Here is a 23,012-nt window from a genome sequence, read left to right on the forward strand (position 1 = left end):
CGGACTATTAGAACAGGAACAATTCTTAAGACACTAATATTAGAAGGGATGTTTTCGCGTCCGTCCCCGTCCTAAATTATTAACCCCAGTAATTTTTTAGATTAGATTCATCTGTATCTATTTTTAGATACATTTGGAATCATTTTATTTTACGGTTTTTTTTATTAAATGAAATAAAATATAAATTCAATTTATTAAATATTATGCCCGAGTTTGTTTCATCAAAAACAAACCCGTCAAATTTTATTTTACACTATGGATGAAGCCATCATGGTAAATTTAAAATTTTAGCTGATGAACTGTTTCCAACTGATTGCAAGCAGTTAACCTCTGGAAAAAACATAAAATAATGAACTTTCATTTATTTTTTCATCACCCCTTAGAGGATGTGAATAATGATATAAATTTTGAGATTCATCAAATTTTGAATGATATTTTCAAAAAAAAATTTAGGGATTTTGGTATATAAAAAATTATCCCAAAATAAAGTTGTCATTCATAAAATATATTACCACTCTGCCGCTAAGTGTTCCTATAGAAAGATACTTTAGTATGGCTAAAAATATAGACAAACGAGGATAATTTAATAATTAAATTTTAAAAATGTTTTATTAGTAAAATCTAACAATTATTATTTTTGTTAATTTAATTATATATTTTATATATGAATTATTAAAATCTATAATAATATATTTTGTATATAGAAATAGATATGAACTCACAATTATTTTGGCTCATTTATAAAATTACAATGCATATATATATAATTATAATAAAAATGTTTCTTGTGAAAATTGTTTCTGTATAGCTTTTTATACAAGAGATAATCATTGAAAAATCTTTTAAAAACTCTTGTGTTAAGCCCAAGTCCTACCTCTTCTGAAATGTTGAAAATGAGCATTTTTTATGGTATTTAAAGTTTGAATATACAATTGGTACTGATGAAAGCAAAATACCACCGATAGGAGATTTATCAATGTTTTTGAGATCAGGTGGGGGAGCCTATGAGAGAGTTTACATAAATGGCCTAGAAGGTTTTAGAACCCTTTATTTAATATTTAATATTGATAATTTATGTTTACTTAATTTTAATATGATTTAATCAATATTTATTATAATTATCTTTTAAAAAATTGAATAAAAAATTGAAAAAACAATATTTTGTATTTTATGAAACTTTATTTACGCAAAATTGAAAATATATCTAATTTTTACTTATTTGTTTTTATTTACTACATTTTTAATTGTAGGTATTAGAAACATCTGTATCAACTTTCTAACAAAGAAAGAATATTTTCTAAAAAAAATTGTCCAAAATCTTATAGAACAGAAAACAAAATCGGTTTTTCAAAGAAAGTGTTATATCTATTTTAAATGTTATAGATTTAAATGAATTAGGAGAGAAAAAAAAATTGTATAACTTATCTATTTACTCAAAATATTTTGAGTGCTTTGTTTAAAATAGGCCTAATTTTAATTTATATATTTTGGGATATTTATCAGCCATGCAAAAGCATTTCCAGCGATGGCCAAGGTTTAAAACTTTGCATCCGACTTGGATTATTTGGTTTTTTAATTAGAAGCCCTTTATCAAAAATTATCAATCTAAATAATTTTGGCTCTATTCTTATAAACTGATTTCTAAAACGTATATTCAAAAATAGCACATACGAATAAATTAGTCTATTACACCTGATAAATTAAAAATTAATTTTAGTATATTTTTTTTTGCAAATGAATCTAAAACTCCAAAATTTTATATGTATATTATTTGCTTGCAATTTTATGTTATACAAAAATTTAGTAATATAATTGAGAAAAAGCCAAAATGGTTATTCTTCAGAATAAAGTGAAAAAAAAAATTAAAGGCTTCTGGGTGTTTGAATTTTATTAATTAATTTGTTTTTCTTTCAATTTTCCTTTTCCATTTATCGACTAATTTTATTTTCAGCATTTTCAAAACATTAATTATGATAATTGATAAGCGATTTAATTGAAATAAAATAGATAATATATAAGTAATTTTAAAAATTATTCAAAAATAATTAAATAATTTAAAAAATAGGGGGGGGGGGCAATTAAATAAAATAAAAGTTACAAAAAAAAGTAAAATGATTAAATCCAAGTTTAAAAATATCAAGCTGTCCTAGTTTACTTTTGTCGTATCTTTATCATTGTAACTATATCTTTTTAATATAAGCTGATACAAAAATATTTAAACTCCTATTATATCTAAAGGACCATCTGCGGGCGAAGAGCTAGCTAGGACAGTTCTAATTTATAGGGAGTAAACGCTTTCAGGGACATTTTTATATCTATTGAAAGGAAATTTTGGTGGGTATTGATTAGGCAAAAATGTGTATATGGGGAATCCGAGGCTAAAGAGTAACCATTGCGAAGATGTGCCTTACAATAGGCAAAAAAGCTCTTTAGGACAAGTTATTTGTTCTTAAACAGGTTTTTGTAAACTAGCCCTGGAATTTATTATTTATGTGAAGTATTGAGATAGTGACGAAGCGTCAAGTTTACTACTAAGGAAGCAATCGAAAATTTTATTTTTATTTGTATTTATTAGTCAAACCAAATAAAAAATTAAAATATATAAATATATAGAATTCGTCTTTGTTTAGAAATAAAATGATCAAGTACTGAGTTATAAAAGTTATTTCTAGATTTTAAATTTTTTAATAAGTTTTTTTCAATCGAAATCAAAAATAGATTTTAAAAAAATTAAACCTATAATTTATTCATTAAAAGTTAGCGGAATATCTATAAAATTATTTTACAAATAAATAAATTTATTTGCTTATAATAATTTTGTGCATTAATGATATTTATAATTAATAGGCGTCATGGCTAACTTTGCATGATAAAAATATCCTTCACAAGAACTGATATCTAGATAAAATTTGCACTTAAATATTTTTATTTTTTATGTAAAAAAGCGTTAAATAAAAGTATATGAAATGTATCTTAAAAAGTATCTATAAACAGATCAAGATAACTCTAAAATAGTATATAGATATAGATACAGATACAGATACTTTTTATACAACTCTAATAATCTTATTAAATTTTCAATACAATTATTAAACATTAATTATATTTTTAAAAAAGAAAAAAATATTTATTTTAAAAAAGTAAGGAAAAAATATATTATAAAAAAAACTTTTTCCCTTTAATTTATTTTTAAAAAAAATAAACATTTTCATTTGCTTCCCCAATGCTTATTTTATAAATCTAAAATTACACAATACATTAGCATGATTTTCTCTTTATTTATTATAAAAAATATATATTAAATTTACTTCAATGTATATTTTTTTTAACTTAGTAAATAAAAGTAAATTTTTTAACGTAGTAAAAATAATAGTAATTTAACGTATTAAAAATAATAATAATTTTTTTTAAAGTTAAAATTATATTAATTTATTTTAACTAAATCAGATTCGTTTTTTTTAACATATAAAGATTATATTAAATTTATTTAAGAATTTTGTAGGAAAAATTCCAAGGGAAGCAATGCTTCACTTGCTTCTTTGGAAGCTTCGTCACTGATTGGGAGGATAAATATAGATTAATTTGGGTTAGGAATATTAATTATAGGGATTCTGATACCAGTGGCGACATTAGGAGAAGGCTCAAACCACCAGAATTTTTCTTAGATAATAAATATCTTAAAAAAAATTTCCTAATTTTAGATTAGATAAAATTTTCTTTATCGCTAATTATGATTTTTTTTTTACCCTTGTGCATAAAAATTTCTGATATCAGTATAGATATTTTTTTTTATATTCAAATTTTAATTATATATTTATAACAAGTTTAAATATAAAATAAAAATGAACGTATGATAATTTTATGAAAATTTAAAAATTATTAAAACATAAATAGAAACAAATATAAATACTTCTTTTAAAAGGAATAGGATATACTAATCTAGATGGCGTTACTAATTTACAACGACAAATATGATAAATAATAAATGAAAATCTTTTTAATAAAATATATTTAATATATATAAAATATTACATAATTTATTTAATATTAATATTATTGTATGATAGGAAAATATTTAAAATTTAACTTTAAAAATGATTAATCATTTAATAACGACCCTTTTATTAGAATAATTCTTATGTAATATAAGGATGAATGTTTTATTTCAGAAGCATCGGTTCGGTTCGGTTCAAAATTAAATCGGGTTCGGTTCAAGTTCGAAAGAACTGTTTCGGTTCGGTTTATTAAATTTTTGAAAATTTATTTTAAATACCAAAATTTAATATGAAAATAAATTTAGATCTAGATTCCAAGTAAATACTTTGTGATTTTTTATAATCAAATCCAAAATGATTTTGTTTCTTCAAAGATTTGTGTTCAAAATAATGGGGGAAGAAAAATTTTTAAATGCTCTGAATTTTTTATAAACCGTTTTTTACTTATAAAATGTTTTTAGGTCCGGTTTATTTAAATTTTCGAAAATTTAATTACCAAAATTTAATATAAAAATAAATTTAGATCTAGACTATTCCAACTAAATTTATTTAATATTTTTTATAGTGAAATCCAAATCTTAAATTTTATACTAAATAAAATTTATAATTTTGTTATTCTTCAAAGATTTATGCTCAACAAAATGATGGGGAAGAAAAATCTTTAAATGCTGAAGATTTTATATAAACCATTTTTTCGTAAAGAATGTTTCATGATAAAATAACAAGTTTAATTTTGAAAATTTTTATTAAACCCTGTGTTCAAGAGATATTTACTCGATTGACAAATAAATTGAAATTTAATTTTTCTAATAGAATGAAGCACAAAATCTGGCAAATATTTCGAAGAGTGCCCAATTTGAATAGGCTTTGTAATACAAAAGGAAAAGACATGTATTTGGTTAATTTTAAGATTGAATAAAATCGGGAAATTATGAAGTAACCCGTTATTTTGAGCTAGTTATCAGGCAAAATCTATAAAACATCTTACCCATATTATTTGACCCTGACTTCGAGTCACAACTTCCAGTAGCCAACACCTCATGGAGATTTTATAGCATTTAGAAAATATAATGATTTGAAATGAAATAATGCAAATTTATTTACTTTTAAAATTTTAATATTAGCATTAAATCATGTAGGTTTTTATTTTTAGGTAACAATATACCTTACATTTTGAAAAGTGGGGCAGGGATAAAATTTATAAGTTTGTATTCTATAATATATTTTCTATTCTAGAAAAAAAATGATATCTTAAATAGTCATGTTTAGAGATATCACTTTTTTGATAACCTGCCAGACTAAAAAAAAAGTGTTTTATTTTAAAAAAAATTATGTTTATTTTGGGCTAAAGAGTGATTTTCCTGTTATTTAATGATAAAAATTAGGGACCTGCAAGCCCGGTCCTAAGCCCGTATAATTTTATTAATATTTTTAAAAATATTTTTGTATTTCTCTACTTTAATTGATGAATATAATAAATAATACATTATTATTTAATTTAAAAGTAAAATGCCTTTTATGACAAACATTTCGTTTTCATAGTATATTGCATAATAAGTGAACTGAAAAGTAATATAAAATAAAATTTATTAAAAAATTATATAAATTGAATAATAAGGCAAACTATATTATTAATAAAGATCGGTCCCCTCTGGACTAAAAAAATTAAAAGACCGAGCCGAACTGCGGTCCTCGAAAAAGACAGATCTGTCCATCAGCCTAGTCTCGTCTAAGACCTTCACTACATATCACTATTTATGCCATTGTCAAATATTTTTTATCAAGATATATATATTTTTTTATATTTGAAGGACTTATTTTTTTTATTTTACTCCCTAATTTATATTATTTTTAATACTATAGCAAAAAAATAGGTCCTATATAATAATAAAAAATAACGATGATCTTCGTTTGACGTCATTTTTATTATAATAAAAATATATTTTATTCGCGAAACTAGTTAAGCCAAATTTTATTTTTTAACATACTTATCCATCTCATCATTCATAAATAAATTAAACATTGTAATTTTATGTCTATTTTTTTTCGTCCATATTTGACTACAAATGGACTTGCTAGACTTTCTGAACCGGATTATACAGCTGAAAAGATGATCGGCTATATTCAGATCTAATTTAGAAACTAAATAGAATCCTATCCATTTTTCTTAAAAATGTTTTTTGATTATGATGGGTCTTAACCTACTCCGGCTGACCTTGACTACATCTTTAAATTTTTAAGAACTATTAATTTATTATTAATCTATTAATTTTAAAAAAACTTTTATCAATGAACAAAGAATTTTTCTTTCTAAAAAAAGGTAAATTGTTAATTGAGGACTAAATTATCCTCCTAATTAGTAATGCAAAATCGTTCTACTGAAGATTTCGCACATAAGATGGCACGTTTGTATATCTATTAGCAAAATCTTGATAGGTAATATTTTTATAGCTAAAATAGTGAGTTAGCCGTTTTTAAAAGCCTCAAATGGAGCCATTTTGCAACACTACTCCCATTAAAGTTATCTCTACCCAACTACGTAGTTTCATAATTGCAATATATCTGTAAATTAAATTTATAATCACAATATAAATTTTAATTCATCACAAAATAATAGTTTTTATTTTAATTATATTATTTATTTTTTTCCCCTACTCATCATTTTTATATAATTTAATGGGGAATTTTTTTTCCATTATATTTTTTATAAATTATATTTAATAAATACAAATATTATTGTTCTTTTTAAAAAAATTATTTGCTATAAAATAAAATTCACCATGTTTTTTTTTAAAAAAATACATAAATAAAATGTAATCATTATTTTGATATATTTTTTTTATCAATAAAGACCCGACCCGATATCGGACTTTATTTTTTCCAATCCGATCCGAAAAAAAATTTTGTCCCACCAACCCAAAAATTTCTTTTCAATCGTCTGACCAATCAGAAAATTTTTCTCAATATCCGCGTGCCGTAATTTTAATTTAGGATTCCATCCAATTTTTTATTTTTCTTTAAAAAGCACATTTCAACGAAATCGGAATAAAATATATGCAAATTTTATGGGTTATTCTTGAAAATTATTTTCATTTAAAAGCATTTCGAAAAAGTAAATTATTTTAAAATTTTTCGTAAGTCCCAATCTAGTCAGAAATAAATTTCAAGCAAGGTCTAGACCCGACAGTCAGAGAAAACCCGATCAGGATCCGCGGCTTATGAGGTTAAAAGGCTCGATACATATTTTAAATTAATATTTTGGCCATAATATTAGGCAAGCCTAGATATTTTGTTAATAGATGTCCAAACCTTTCAGACATCTATAAAAATAATCTCCAGGCCTGTGTAATATTTTTTGGCCGAATTAGTGGGTCAGAATTGTAGATTGCTAAAAGCGGGAAAAACGTTACTGTTATTGTAAATTACAAGATTAGTGGGGTCCGAAATCAAGTGGGTGGTGGGGGAAATTATACGTAAATAAATATAATTGTCATTATTTAGCCCAAAGAGTAAATTTTTGGTAGGCTAAAAATTGTTTAAATATATAGATCTCACCACCAGGAGGTATTATAATCTTGCATAATTTAAGACGCGAAAATTGAGTTCGACAATGTATTATGTTTTTTTATTGAAACTTATATTTAAAAAAAAAAGTATATCTGATTTTATCATAAATTTACATACAGCCAGGTGTAGAAAATAGTCACCCAATGAATTTCAAACAATTATTCCACGTACTTAAAAAAATCTATTGAAAAAAATAAATATAACTTTAAATGTGGAATTAAATTTTCGAAGCAAAAGTTTCTCATATTCATACATGATGAAATTCATTTTAAAATTAACATTAATTTATTAGTAGGATGTTTTTAAAAAACGTGCTTAACTAAATTGGAATTGATAAAAAAAAACGTGGTGGCATATTTATTTAGTGTTTGCCATATCAACCTTTGGCCAACTCTAATATGGTTTAGAAAAACCTTTAGCCTTTAAAATTTGACTTAAACCTCTAAGGTCAGCTTATTTAAGATAAGAAAAATTTTGACCAAAACCATTTAGGAGTGGGACTAAAGATGGGTGATATAACAATAATTGTCAGGTCTAGCTAAAACGGTACGACTCACATTTAGAGGATTTACGCGTAAAAATTTACTTCGAATAATAACAATATTCGAGTTGAGTTGGGCTGGATTTTCACAACTTATTCCTCTCAAATGAGTAGTGCCGTTTGGCTCGATTCGACTAATTAACACTATTTACCGAGAAAACAACGTTTACGACTTCTTTTCATTATTAATTTCGGTATTACTGAACATATCACTTTACTAATATTATAATAAAAATAGATGTATTTATTATTTTATCGAATTATTTTAAAGCGTTATAATCCTAAAAATAGAAACTTTCTTAGAAATTAAGGTACAAAATCATCGAGTGTAAAAATGTTGATTTAGGTTGAAACTTAATACTTTTTTTTCAAATTTAAGGATTAAGAATTATTTTTACGATAATTGGATAAAATTTCAGCGGGGGCAAAAAATCATGCCAATTTCTAAACCAGGATTCCTATCTTAGAATATTATAGACAATAATTTTATATTGTTTAATATAATTTTATTTTTAAAAATCGCGATTTTATTTATACATATCGTATTTGACAAATTCATCATATAAAAAAATGTTTCATTTTTAAAAAGGTGGTGAATATTTAAAAAAATAATACTTGAACATTATTTAAATAAAAAAACATATTTGTATTATAAAAAATATATATTAAGATTTTTTAAAATAATAAAAAAAATTTAACTAAGATACGATTTCTAACATTTCATAATACAATTATTAAAAAACTTTATAAATATTAAATTAAATTTTCTTAAATTATATTTGATTTTGGCATCGGTTCGGTTATATGTATATATATTATATATAAACTTAAAATATATTTTTTTTTAAAAAAAAATAATATTTTCTACTTCGCAAAACTAAATTTTAGCGATTTGGACGAAAAAAAACGGAGTTATTTGACTAATAACTCTTTTAAACAATACGCAAAGATTAGTAAAGCGCCAACAAAAAATTGTACAGAATTTGGTTCCATTTAACAGTTTGGTCGATGTAACAGGCGTGACCGGCATTGACCAGGGGCACTATTACGCTAGTCGGGATCTGCTCCAAATATCTCAGGGAATCGAGTCCAAGCATTGTATCTGCTTCGCCATACGAGATAAGAGTCGGTAGCCTCAAACGCTTGTAATCAACAAAATCAAAATCTTCTGTACCCGTCGGAGCTATAGACACGAAGCCTTTGAGATTGTAAGCGAGCGATGGGCGGGTGTGGGTTAAATTGAGATTGGCGCGAGGATAATTGATCAAATCTAGACCGAAGGCTGAGTCGGCGCCGTTTTTATTGGGACCCATCTCCTTTAACATCACGTAAGGCAGGGAATACTTTCCGCTCATGGAGGGGCTTATCAGAACGACGTCCTGGACTTTAGAAACTGTGGTTTCCTCGAAAGTGATATTAGAACTTGTGTTTTGGCGATTATTCAATAAAAGCTTTACGAGGTCGTTGAGAAAGATGGCGTTTTTATAGAGGTCGAGCTTGGAGGCCTTGAAAGTTGACAAGGGCGTTTTGGTAGAAAGTCTGACAAAATTATCGAAGTTCTCCGGGGAGGGGTTTTGACACCTGGTTTTGCCGAAACGGGGCGGTAAATCAAACGCCACGCTTTGGTACCCCAAACGAGCGAATGTTTGAAGTGTCCCTATATCGTACCACGTATTTGCGGTGTATGATTTACCATGTAAAAATATTAATAAAGGTAGTGAGGATATGGCATTTGACGAAGAATTAATTTTGCCTGATAAAGTTATGACGTGTATGAGACAGCTGGAGCCAAGGCTCACGAAACTCTCCTTGAATACGGGTTCGAGGGATGAATCCTTAGCGGGCGATGGTGGTGGGATATTGTGTTTATAAACATCAAGATGCCGTATGCCGGTGAAATCTTTGACCTATGTTTAAAAATATAGAGAATATTAGATATTATATATTCTTATATGGCTTTTAGAAATAAATCTATAAATTTTGCAAATAAAATCTCATTTTTGCCATGGAAATTTAAAACTTTAGTTATTACCAAAGTCTGATTTGGAGATATTTAAAATAATATATTCTATGTAAGATTGTTTTAAATTAAACAAAATTTAAGGTATAGAAAGCTTTGCTGTCTACTGTAAAATTAAATAAGATTATTATTCTTATGTCATACAGTAAAACGAGTGTTAATACTTACAATAAAAGGGGGTAAACATAATAAGATTTTATTTTAATTTAATATAATATAATAGAAATAGAATATGGACAAGGAATTAAATAACAAGATTAATCGTTTTTAAATAATAAAGAAATTATGATGTAAATATATAATTTGTGATGAAAAATGGAAATATTTTTTGATCTTCTTTGAGAAGGCTCAAGTAAGATTTTAGATTAAATTTCATCTAAAATTCTAAATCATTTTTTGTAAAAAAGTCTTTATAATATAAATATTTTAGAATTTCTTAAATGTAATCTATTTTGTATCCATTTATTTCGATAAAAAATTTTTATACTTCATTAAAATAATTAATATGTAAAAAATATATTAATAAATTATCAAAATATTCAATTGTTCCACCAATTTGATGATGGCAACCTTTAAAAATTAAAGAGTTAATATAATTTACAAATCAATTATAAGGATTACCTAATTAATCAGATGCCCATGATAACCCATCTCCAAATAGCTTTGCATGTGATTGTAAAAGGTAGTAAAATCATAAGGAATAAAAGCGTGTAAGAGATGAATAATATTCCCAATAATTTCATCTCTTGGGACGATAGTGATCTGCATCGGGCCTATTTTTTCAAGCCCGGCCCGACCCAAAATTTTTTTTAAAAAAGATTTGCCAGCCTGGCCCGAACCAGAAATTCTTTTAAAAAATTTTGCCGCACCAGCCCGAACCCGAAATTTATTTTTAAAAAATTTACCAGCCCGGCCAGGCTTGAATTTATTTAAATATAGAAATTAATTTTTATAATTTCTTAAAATAAAAGACATGATATAGCGTTTAGTTTCAATAAATTAAATCAAAAATTTTTATTTTACATAAAAAATTCAATATAAAATTGATAATTTAGATATATTTAATAAAATTTCCAAAGTCCAACCTGACCCGGCCCGAAATTTTTTTAAAAATATTAGGCCGGCCTGGCCCAAACCCGATTATTTTAAACAGAATTAGGCCCGAGTCCGGCCCAGCCCGAAATTGATTGCTTGATATTTATTTTTCAAAACTCCAAAAAAATTCGATGGGATTTAGCTGAGGTGAATATTGTGTTAGATAATCAATCTTATCTTTATAAGCATCAAATAGCTTCTATGGATAGATGCATTATCCATTACAATAATTGCATCTGGTGGTAAGACACTGATAAGCTCTACATAAAATCATGGAATAATAACCCATTATAAGCTCCTTCGATTATTTTATAATAGATTACCCCTCCTATTGTACAAGTATGCTTACATTTTTACTTTTAGAGGATGGGATTTTAATTATTGGATGAAGTATGGTGCCCAGGCATAGATTGGTACAACATGCAAGTTTATTCCAGTTTCGTCTAAGATAATTTTTATCTTGGGATATTTAAGATCTTTACACAACAGATTTGACAAATATTAATTGCCCCGAGAGTATTTCTTCTATCAGGCTCCTTGTCAGCTCTTTTTTTTTGACCAACCTATATTTTGATATATTAACTTAACTAATTGTTGTTTTCGTTTTTGGGCTATCAGCGGGTAAATTTTCTAAATTTTCTATTATCTCCTGAATATTAAGAGTGTTATTTTCCATTAATAAACTTATGAGATCTTTCAATTATAGAAGAATCTTTTTTAGTGTTACTATTGGATAATAAAGATTTTTTTATATTAAATTAAACTTCCAACAAATTTCTTTTCAACAATTAATCTTGTTAATTAATTGCTTGCCCATATTTAATTTCAATGCATATTAAATTAAATTAAAATTTTATTATGTTGGCCCCCTTTTATTGTAAGTTGATTATTAACACTCATTCATTTTAAGACTATGACAACTGAGACTTGGAAAGTCATGAGTAATTTTTTTTATTGAAATTTTGAAAGTAACAATGACCAGGTCATTAACAAAATATCTTTTTTATTTTTTTTGGAGGGGGGTGGGGATTGGGGGGGGGGGGGGTGTAACAGTAATTTCAAATTTGAGAACAGGCAAATTCTTGATGGAGTCCACTTCCTATCCCCTTGGTTGCATGCCTGCTTTAAAGGCTTACAATTAGGCTTTATAGAGAAATTTAAATGATCAGTTTTATTAGAGGGAGTGAATTTTCCCTAAAATGCCCCATTTTTTCGAATTAAAAGACCCGTATCTTCCTGCTGTTCAGAGTTGAAGGCTAAAAAAATTTTTTGAATAATATATAAAACTCTAGTAAAAATTTTAGAAAAATCTGAGGAGTCAGGTTAAAATTCATGTTGATTTATCATGGAATTTACCATATATAATTTATAAATGAAATGACAAATGATTAAATTTTATTAAAAAACATTTATTATTACAAATAATTCAAATATTCAATCAAATTATTCATTGATTCAATCACAACTAATTAGTAATTAGTCAAATAATGAATTATTTTAATAATTTGTCAAATTATTTGTTTTATTTGAATAAGAAAATTTTTTATCCATATTCAAAGATAAATTTTTTAATAAATTATTAAGTTTTATAAATTAATAAATAATTTTAAATTTAAGCATAAAATTATTTAGATTGTATTTAATATTCTCCTGAAATTATTTGTTTTATGATTATAAAAAATAAAAATTTGTTATATAAATATATTTAGTATTGTTTAAATTTATGTAAGTTGGATAACATACAAACATAAAGAATAAATTTTTATACTTACACTCATTCAAAAATATAAACCATTGTCTGTTTTGACCATAAAGTGATGAAACAGTCATTTTATAAAATATAATTAAATCAAAAAAAAGTAATATTATTTAAATTTATTTTAAAAGTATGGAAAAAATATATTAACTTTTGAATTGGCTATTTTTGGGTTTGATTCTAATTCTGTAGAACTTTGGTACAAAAAATATATTAGGCATATTATGATAGCAATAACGGAAAAAATAATAAGTATCTACAATAAATTCGAAAAGTTAATAAATAAGATATCTTGATTTACTTTAATAGGTTTCATTATATATTGTTGTTTCTCATATATGCATTTTTGAAGATAATAATTAGGATTCCTGAATCATATGTAGAATAAAAAATAAAAATCGAATAGATGCATAATTGTCAGTTAATAGACAGAAGTCAAAAAATAATATAAATTAAATATTTTCAACATCTATTTAATCCTACCGTGAGGAATCAACGCGACTAACTTTTCTGTTAGTTATATCAAAAATAAGAAATAATAATAAATAAAGTAAAATAATTTATTTAATATTTTTTATTTAGGAATCTACAAAAGCTTGTGAACAATATATAAAAAGAAAATTAAATTGAATAAAAATTTTTAAATAAAGTCAAAAAAAATATAAATAATAAAAATGGATTGAATATAATTTCTTAAATAATAGCTTTTATTTCAATAAATAATATTGAGTAAAATATAAAATAATATCAATTTAAATAAATTATAATTGAATATGGAAATAAAAAGACTTTTTTTTATTTCTTAAATCCAACATTTATACATTCTAATTTAATTATAACTTATAATTTTACTTATTTTATATTTTTTTATATTAAAATTAACCTTATTATAATTGTTATAACACAGTTAGTTATAAATCACTTTCACTTTGATAAATCATTTATTTGTAATATATGATATGAAATTATAAATATCCTCCATACAACTATATGTTCATATAATTGAAACTATATGGTTATCATTTGATTGACTGTCCAACAAACTAACAATCTTATGTCAGTCACATCACCTCCCCCCTTTACTAATCCTAAAATATAACATTAAACTAAGAGAAGACATCATGACTGATTCATTCAACATCCATAACATCCATATGTCTATTCCAATCAGTTCTCATCAGGGGCGTTGCTAGCTTTTACAATCTTAGGGGGCTCAACTAAAAAAAAATTTATGGGGGGCGAAGCCCCCCATATTCCCCAATTTGCAATATATTATACTTTTTTAAAATTAGTTAACTATGAACAATTATTCTGATATTCATATTTCGTCATTTATTATATTATGGTTAAAAAATAAACTGGCATATAAAAAACCACATAATGCAATATTATAATTCTTACCAACTTACATTGATATAAGGTTATCAAACTAGTATAACTCTCTGTTACCATTTTAGAAACGACCAATCCAAATCATAAAACTCTATGGTGGTTAGAGCTTCCTTTTAGATGACATGATGGAAGCTAGATAAGTAATCGAGAAAATTATCGTGAGATATTAAATTTCTTAAAGATTATCTTCCATTTTAAATGGTATATAAACGACTACACTGTAGACCATTATTGTTTATCTAAAATATGCAATCATATTCTATCAGCCGTTGTTGTAATAATCTTATATTACATAGCAACACAAATAATATACACTGGTTAATTTGCAGTAATAGCCATGACACTCACGATGTAAACTTATATCAGAATTTATTATGTTGAAAATTGATAAAATAAAAACACTAAAAATTTTGAAAGAAATAATTATGCAAATATATTGCAGCCAGGAGTTATTTACACACAGCAATGCCATATTAGAAATGAAACATTTTCTAACTATAAAATAAGGACCAGAATGATATGATGAAACAATTAAGATTTTATATATTGTCGATATTATATCTTAAAATAATAGTAGTTTGTAATAATATCAAAAATATACTTGTATTAAAAATTTAATTCAAAACTGTTTTTCGAAAAAGAAAAAATTAAAACGAGAAGAAAAGATATTAAATTTATTACATCTATTGCAGGATGAATAATAAAATGTCTAATATTTAAAATATTTATAAATAGATGGCGTTAAATACTTGAATGCATATTGTTACTATATTTATTATCAAAACCATTTATTAGTAAAATTTATTATAATATTAACTGTAATATTATATAGTTGTCAAATACGTCTATAAAAGTGGCATTTTATCTAATATTTTATAACCAACTTTATATAATAGAGGATTATAAAATATATCTATTTATTTACTTTTTATAAAGTAATCTCTTATACTTATTTGGATCTTGAAAATATTTTTAAGAATAGGTATGATAATTAAATTTAAAAATAAATATACAGTTGATTAGTCATTTTGAACTCGGCTAATTACAATATTAAATTTGTTAATTTTGAAATAATATATGATTATATTTATTTAATTAGGGTTATATAATAATTTAAATAATAAAAAAGCTAAATTAATATTTTGTGAGTTATTTTTAATACAGAATTTGATTGCAAGCTGACATAGTGAAAATATAATTTATATGTATTAATCTAATATAATAATTAAAATAGTATCATTTAATAAAAATTTAAATAGTCTTATTAATTTTTAAATAATAAAATTAAATCTATATATTACTTAATGGAATTATAAAAGAAATCATTCAGGGAGCTATCAAAAAAATTCATTTTTAGTTCAAGGGGATATTAAGGAACCATTAAAAATATAAAATTTTGCTTCAGGGGGCTCTTCAAATTTTTCAAGGACTGGTTCTCATATATTTCTTTCTTTTGTTCATATCATACCATCTAAATCATACCCAATAACGATTTGATCCATCCAACCATCGATCTGCTTTTGAACCAAGTCATTGACATCATACCACGTCATCATTCTAGTTTGCTCATTAACCATTCGAAACTTACATTTGACCATTTATCATCCGAACATCCCCATCCAACTGTCCATCTTTTCATTTTACTCTTTACCCCTCTCCATTCACCATAACATCATACATTTGACCATTTGCCCAATTTTTCTAAAATTTATCATATTTCTTATACACCGATCATCCCATTTGACTATTCATCATTCATTTGACCATTCAAACATAAAATTGCTCTCTACATCTATCCATTTGATTATTCATCCATTGACCTGTTGCGTTATTCTAATTTCTTAATCTTATTATATATTTTTATAATCTAATTTTTTGTTATTTGTTATAATCTAATTTTATTTTATAAACGGCGTAACCTTACTTTTTTATATATTATTTTACTTTTTTGTATTTCGTTTTATATTCTAATATATATTTTAGAAAATGTATATATACCTTTAGAAAAGAAAAAGAAAGGAGTTAATAAAATATATTTTTTATTTAATAAAGTTAATAAAACATATTTATTATTCACCGGCACATAATTCATGTTACTCTACATGGAGCCTCCAGTTTTGGCAAAAGAAACTCGCCTTATGAAAATTTTTTTTAAAAATAAAATTTTTTTCCCTTTGTAAATATGGTTAATAAAAAAAATTATAAAATGGTACAAACAATTCTATATAAGATGGATAAAAAAAAGGGTAAGTCATTTCAAAATTATTTTCATCAATTATGTTCGCCTTCAAAGTACTAAATGTACCCCACCAAATTTCCATTTACGATATTTTATTCGATTTTACCTACAATTGCGATGTTAATTTTTCCAGAATAAGTGGTACGGAGGACGTGTTGTTTGAATTTATGAACTTAAGAGACATGATTAATTGTTTCGAATTGTTAAATGGGAAACATTATATTTATAGTGACAATGATTTCATTGAATTAATCTGTATATTTACCAAAACATGAATAGCTATACCAAAAATTTGAATTGATAAAATAATAAATGTTATAATTGCTTATTTATGTGTCTTATTAATTAAATATGTAAATTAAACAAGAATTTACACATAAGATCCCTAAGTTAGTGGGTCCTCTTACTGAAATTTATTTAGACAGAATATTAAATTACTTTTCGACCAGTACATTATCGGACTCTATTAAAATTAATACTTTGCTTAATAATTTATCAGACGAAGTTTTTGACGACATTAAGGCAATTTGTTCTGATACCGATATTTTAGATCTTAAAATTGTGATTAAAAAGTTAACCTATCTTTTACCAGCGCTAAATTTAAATACTTTAATTAATAAATTTAATCTTCTTCAACAAAACTCATCAGAGAGTTTTATGCTGTGGTACATTAGAGTATCGAAACTTCATAAGAAATGTAATTTTTTGGACGATAGTAGATTAAAAGAGAAATTACGGACATCTACTTTAAACGATAAAATTAAATACAAATTCTCCAAAAATTTTGACCTTACATTGAATCAGATGGTGGAATTAGGAGTGAAACTGGACTCTAGTAATATTAAGTCTGAGGATAATGATATAAGTTATATAAATAATGACAAAAAGTCCGATAAAGATAAAAATTTTTGCAGTAGAAATGTTAATAATTTTAGAAATAATTTTAGAAATAATTATGATAATAGATATAGAAATGGGAATTACAATAATAATTTTAGATACAATTATGGTAATAATAATTCGCGATACCACGATAATTATAACAATTATAACTATAACAATTATCGCTATAATAATAATAATCAATCGAATTATGGTAGAAATAATACATGGTATGATAATAATCAAAGAAAACAAATCCAATACGGTGACGGAAATCGTAACAATTACCAATCTTATTACAACAACTCAAATAATTATAGAGGTAATGATAATAATCAGAGAAAGCATATACAATATAACAACAACTCAAATAATTATAGGGATGATAATAATCAGAGAAAGCAAATACAATATAATAACAACTCAAATAATTATAGAAGTGGCGACGAAAATAATAGAAAGCAAATACAATACAATAATGATTACAACATGAATATTGAGGAAATTATTGAAGAGAAAGTTGATTCTACAAAGAACAAAGATGATAATGATTTTAATGTCAACAATTTATCTGGTGACGTGACTAATGACAAAGATAACGCATTTATAACTACTGTAAAAGTGAAAGATGTTGTTACTTGTATGCAAGTGGACACTGGATCCAAATACACTATTATACCTCATGGTCTGGCTAAAAAAATTGGTATTAGATCTTAAGAAATCTGAGCTACAACTCACTGCTTATGACGGGAATTTAATCAAAATCATAGGAACTACTCAAGTTAAAGTGACTTATGATGGTATTTCGAAATATTTACAAGCGGTAGTGGTTGAATCAAGTAAAAATGCCTTGTTGGGACGTACGTGGATCAATGCTTTCAAAAATATTTTAAATAAATTTATAGCAAATATTGACACTAATTACGAAGATGAAATAAAAAAATTGATTAAAGAGTGTGAATCGAAATTAACTAATGGGCCAATCAACAAAGCAAGTGTCAAGTTACATTTAAGAAATGATGCCCAACCTAAAATTATACCGCCTAGACGTATTCCTTATTCAAAAATTAATCTTGTTAGTAATGAACTTAAAAAATGGATACATGATAAAATTATTGAGCCGGTGAATGATGTCCGATGGGCAAGTCCTGTTACCGCTGTCTACAAAGATGATGGGAGCATTAGGCTTTGCGCTGATTTTAAGGATACTGTAAACCCAGCTCTAGAAGACTTTAGATACCCTCTACCACGAATTAATGATCTAATTGCTAAACTTTCGGAAGGAAAGAAATTTACGAAGATTGACTTTAAAAATGCTTTCTTACAGATTCCAATTGATAAAAGTTGCAGAAATATTTTAACCATATCTACGCATAAGGGATATTACCAATTTACTAGACTTCCTTTTGGGCTTAAGACCTCATCTGCAATTTTTCAACAGATCATGGATCAAATCTTCGGTGACATGGATGACGTTATATTTTATATTGATGATTTACTTATAACTGGAAAAAACGATGAAGCCCACCTAAACAACATAAAAAAAGTGTTTGATAGAATATCATCGTTTGGGCTAATACCTAACTTTAATAAAAGTGTGTTCTTTAAAAACAAAGTGAGGTTCCTGGGTCATGATATTGACGCTAAGGGGATTCATGCTAATCACGACAAAATTGAAGCAATAATTAATATGCCAGAACCAAAATCAGCTGCTGAATTATCAACATTTCTGGGAATGGCTGGCTACTATAGAAAATTTTTGAACAATTTTGCGGAAATTGCCGATCCTCTTTATAAGATTGTCAATAAAGAACTTGGAATCTAGAACACTCTAAAAGTTTTAATGATCTAAAGAAGTTAATTAGTCTTCCACCTGCTTTGACATATTTTAACCCTGAATAACCTATAGGGATAGCCACTGACGCATCAAAATGTGGTTTAGGAGCTGTTCTATTTCATATTGAAAAAGATGGTAAAGAAAAGCCTATAGCTTTCGCGTCGAGAACTTTATTAAAATCTGAAATGAATTATACCAATATTGAGCGTGAGGCTCTCGCTATAATGTTCGCCATAAAGAGATTTCAGGAATATTTAATCGGCACAAAATTTACAATTATTACTGACCATAAGCCTCTAGTTCACATCTTCACCAAGGGTCTTAAGGATAATAGCACCATGTCGTTAAGACTCCAGAAGTGGAATATTACATTAGGAGGATATGATTTTAATATAAAGTATAAAGCCGGTAAATATAATGTTGTTCCTGATTGCCTTTCAAGATTACCACAAGAATGTCGTGATGAAACTATTGAAAATGTAACCATTATAAATGAATATGAGGACTTACCTATTAACTTTGATCAAATCCATGATGAAACTTTGAAAGATACGGAATTAAAACAAGTCATAAATGATATTAATAACAACAGACCTATAATAAATAATATTTATAAAAACATTGAATTGGAATTAAGTATAATTAAAAATTGTCTTTACAAAAGCAATAAAATCATAATTCCGTCTTCTATGAGAAAAACTATACTACAGTCATTACATGAAGGTCACTTGGGAGCAGGAAAAATCAAATCCTTAGCCAAAGATTACATGTGGTGGCCTGGCATAAATAATGATATTGTTATGGAAGTGAAAAGTTGTGACGATTGTAATATATATCACGATAATCCTATAAAGATACAAAAACCATGGGTTTCGGCAACTAAACCGTTTGAAAGGATACATATAGATTATGCGGGTCCGTTTTTCACAAAAAATTGGTTGATAATAGTCGATGCCTACAGCAAATTTCCAATTATTATTCCTGTTAAAAATATTACGACTAATGTTACTTTAAAAGAAATCTTTAAAACTATTTCGCTATACGGAATACCTGAAACTATAGTTACTGATAACGGCACTAACTTTACGAGTAACGATTTTGAAAAATTTTGCAACAATTTTGGTATTAAACATGTGCTTACATCTGCTTATCACCAGCAATCCAATGGCCAGGTTGAACGCATGGTTAGAACGTTCAAAACACACATGAAAAGGAATATTAAAATAGACCCAGATATCGCACTTAGCAAATTTTTACTTAATTACAGAAATACGCGTAATGATACTACAGGAGTTACACCATCACAGAGAATGTTTAATCGAGATATTAGAATTAAATGGGACTTATTAAAACCGATGGAGGAGAAGGAGAATAAAATAAACGTTACTTTACCACGAAATAGAACTTTTAATGTAGGAGATTTTGTTTGGTATAAAATACAAGGTGATGATAAATGGTGCAAAGGTATGATCACACATAAAGAAAGTGATATGATGTTCCAAATTAAGACTGAGAAAGGTATTTTAAGGAGACATTTAGATCAAATAAGAATTAGAAACTGTTTTAACACAATTATTAACTATGACTCTAAGGATTCTTTTAAGGAGGGAAGTATGGATAAAAATATAAAAATTACTGATAATAACGATATAACACCTATCTCTAGACCTGTGCGAATAAAAAAAAACCTGCTTATTTAAAAGACTATGTAACTTAAAATATAAAATAAATGTTTAATTGCATAAACTAAATTAAATATTAAAACGCTTATATTAAAACGCAAAAAATTAAAACGCTAAAAATATAACAATCTTATTGATTTATCATTCTTCATTTATTCTTATGATGAACTATTATTTCTTATTCGCAATTTATTTATGATAATAACAATTTCGGAAAAATGACAATTAACAATTGAGTACTATCAAACAAGCTATGATTAATGGAGACAATTTACCATATGGATATCAAGCTTGTGATTAAACAAACCAACGTGCAAAATCGAATTGATCAAACCAACGATTGGGACAAGCCAACGTTATGATGATTTATGATACAACTTGATTACCAAAATGGTTAACCACTTGGACAACAAACTCTCTGTGTCTTCTCCGATGAAATTATCAGAAGAGGGAGAATGTTGCGTTATTCTAATTTCTTAATCTTATTATATATTTTTATAATCTAATTTTTTGTTATTTGTTATAATCTAATTTTATTTTATAAACGGCGTAACCTTACTTTTTTATATATTATTTTACTTTTGTATTTCGTTTTATATTCTAATATATATTTTAGAAAATGTATATATACCTTTAGAAAAGAAAAAGAAAGGAGTTAATAAAATATATTTTTTATTTAATAAAGTTAATATAACATATTTATTATTCACCGGCACATATTCATGTTATTCTACATGACCATTCAACCATAAAATTGTCCTCTACATCTATCCATTTGACCATTCATCATCCATTTGACCTATTAATTTGTATCATTCCCTTTTTATCATTTTCATCACTCATCGCCTATTAACAATTACAATCTTCATCTATCTAACCATTTTGCTCCATTTTCACTATCCCCATTTATATTTCATTTTGCCATTTATCTCGACCTCATCCATCTGACATCATGATATCTCTCTAAACTATTCATTTCTTTTTAACTTTTTCTAATTTTATCTCTTTTTTTAATCTTTTTTTTTATTTTTTTTTAAATCTTTACTCCTTTATTCTTTTTTTTTAACTTATAATTTTTCTTTCTAATTTTATTTTTTTTCTTCCTTTTTTTAAACAAAAAACATTTTTACAAAATCAATATCAATTATTTTATACCTATAATATTGCTTTCAAAAACTCTACATAAATATATAATCATTTACCTGCTACATTCATTCCAAAAAATATTCAAAAACACCATATTCTAATCGGTTACCACCACATAAATTGCCTAATAATATATACCTGTAGAAAGCTCGTCAAAAATGACGGGCAATGAGATTTTTATTCATTTTTTACGATAGATGTCATGCCAAGTTCAAGCTCACAATATTAGGAAGCATCCAAGATCTTATAATTTTAAAAAAGTTTATCAAGCCCAGCTCAACCCTTGATAATTTGTAAAAGATATTCCCAAGTCAGGTGCAAGCTAATATTAATTTTGAGGTTCCAAGCCCAGTCTTACCCATTATAATTTTGAAAATTTTTCCCGCCTCGGAGATAGTTAAATTTTTAATATCATCACCATGAACGGGAAATATCTGATTTACCAATTAGTCTAATATGAAAAAAAACATGTGAATTCCGTATTAAGGGAAACTGAGAATGCCTGGGCAACGACTTATTAGAGAATCATTACAAATAAAATAAAAATAACCGACTCTTATACTTTTTTGTAATATGATCAATTAAAATTATATATAAAAAAATATGTTGTTTAATATATGGGGTTATTGTTGTTTTTCAGATAAATTTAATGTATGTCTTGCATTTCTGAAATTATTTGTCAAAGAATTTGATAAGGGATATATTTTATGTTAAGTAAAAAAAAAATACTGTCTATTTAAATTACAAAAATGCCATTAAACACTAATGAAACTTATATGCAAATTATTTATATTTTTTTTTAAGATATTTTTTTTTATTTTAAAAAATAATGAGGATTATTTATTATGTATTTGATAAAA

General features: G+C 25.7%; 1 protein-coding gene across 2 annotated transcripts; it reads right to left on the minus strand.

Annotated features, from left to right (window-relative positions):
• Window positions 1-8,641: 8,641 nt before the first annotated feature.
• Window positions 8,642-13,388, minus strand: LOC135922780 (protein ABHD14A-like). 2 transcript variants are annotated; one of them, XM_065457248.1, is made up of 3 exons: window positions 13,276-13,385; window positions 13,126-13,230; window positions 8,643-10,010 (listed from the first exon to the last, which is right to left on the minus strand). In XM_065457248.1, the coding sequence occupies exons 1-3, from the start codon at window positions 13,288-13,290 to the stop codon at window positions 9,054-9,056; spliced, it is 1,077 nt and encodes a 358-aa protein (XP_065313320.1). In that variant the 5' UTR covers window positions 13,291-13,385; the 3' UTR covers window positions 8,643-9,053. The 2 variants fall into 2 exon arrangements, with proteins under 2 accessions (XP_065313321.1, XP_065313320.1); XM_065457249.1 differs by lacking the exon at window positions 13,126-13,230 and having other exon boundaries at window positions 8,642-10,010; window positions 13,276-13,388.
• Between the last annotated feature and the right edge of the window lie 9,624 nt (window positions 13,389-23,012).

Source organism: Gordionus sp. m RMFG-2023, chromosome 1 (genome assembly GCF_954871325.1).
Source record: "Gordionus sp. m RMFG-2023 chromosome 1, tfGorSpeb1-WG-v2, whole genome shotgun sequence".
NCBI lineage: Eukaryota > Metazoa > Nematomorpha > Gordioida > Chordodea > Parachordodidae > Gordionus > Gordionus sp. m RMFG-2023.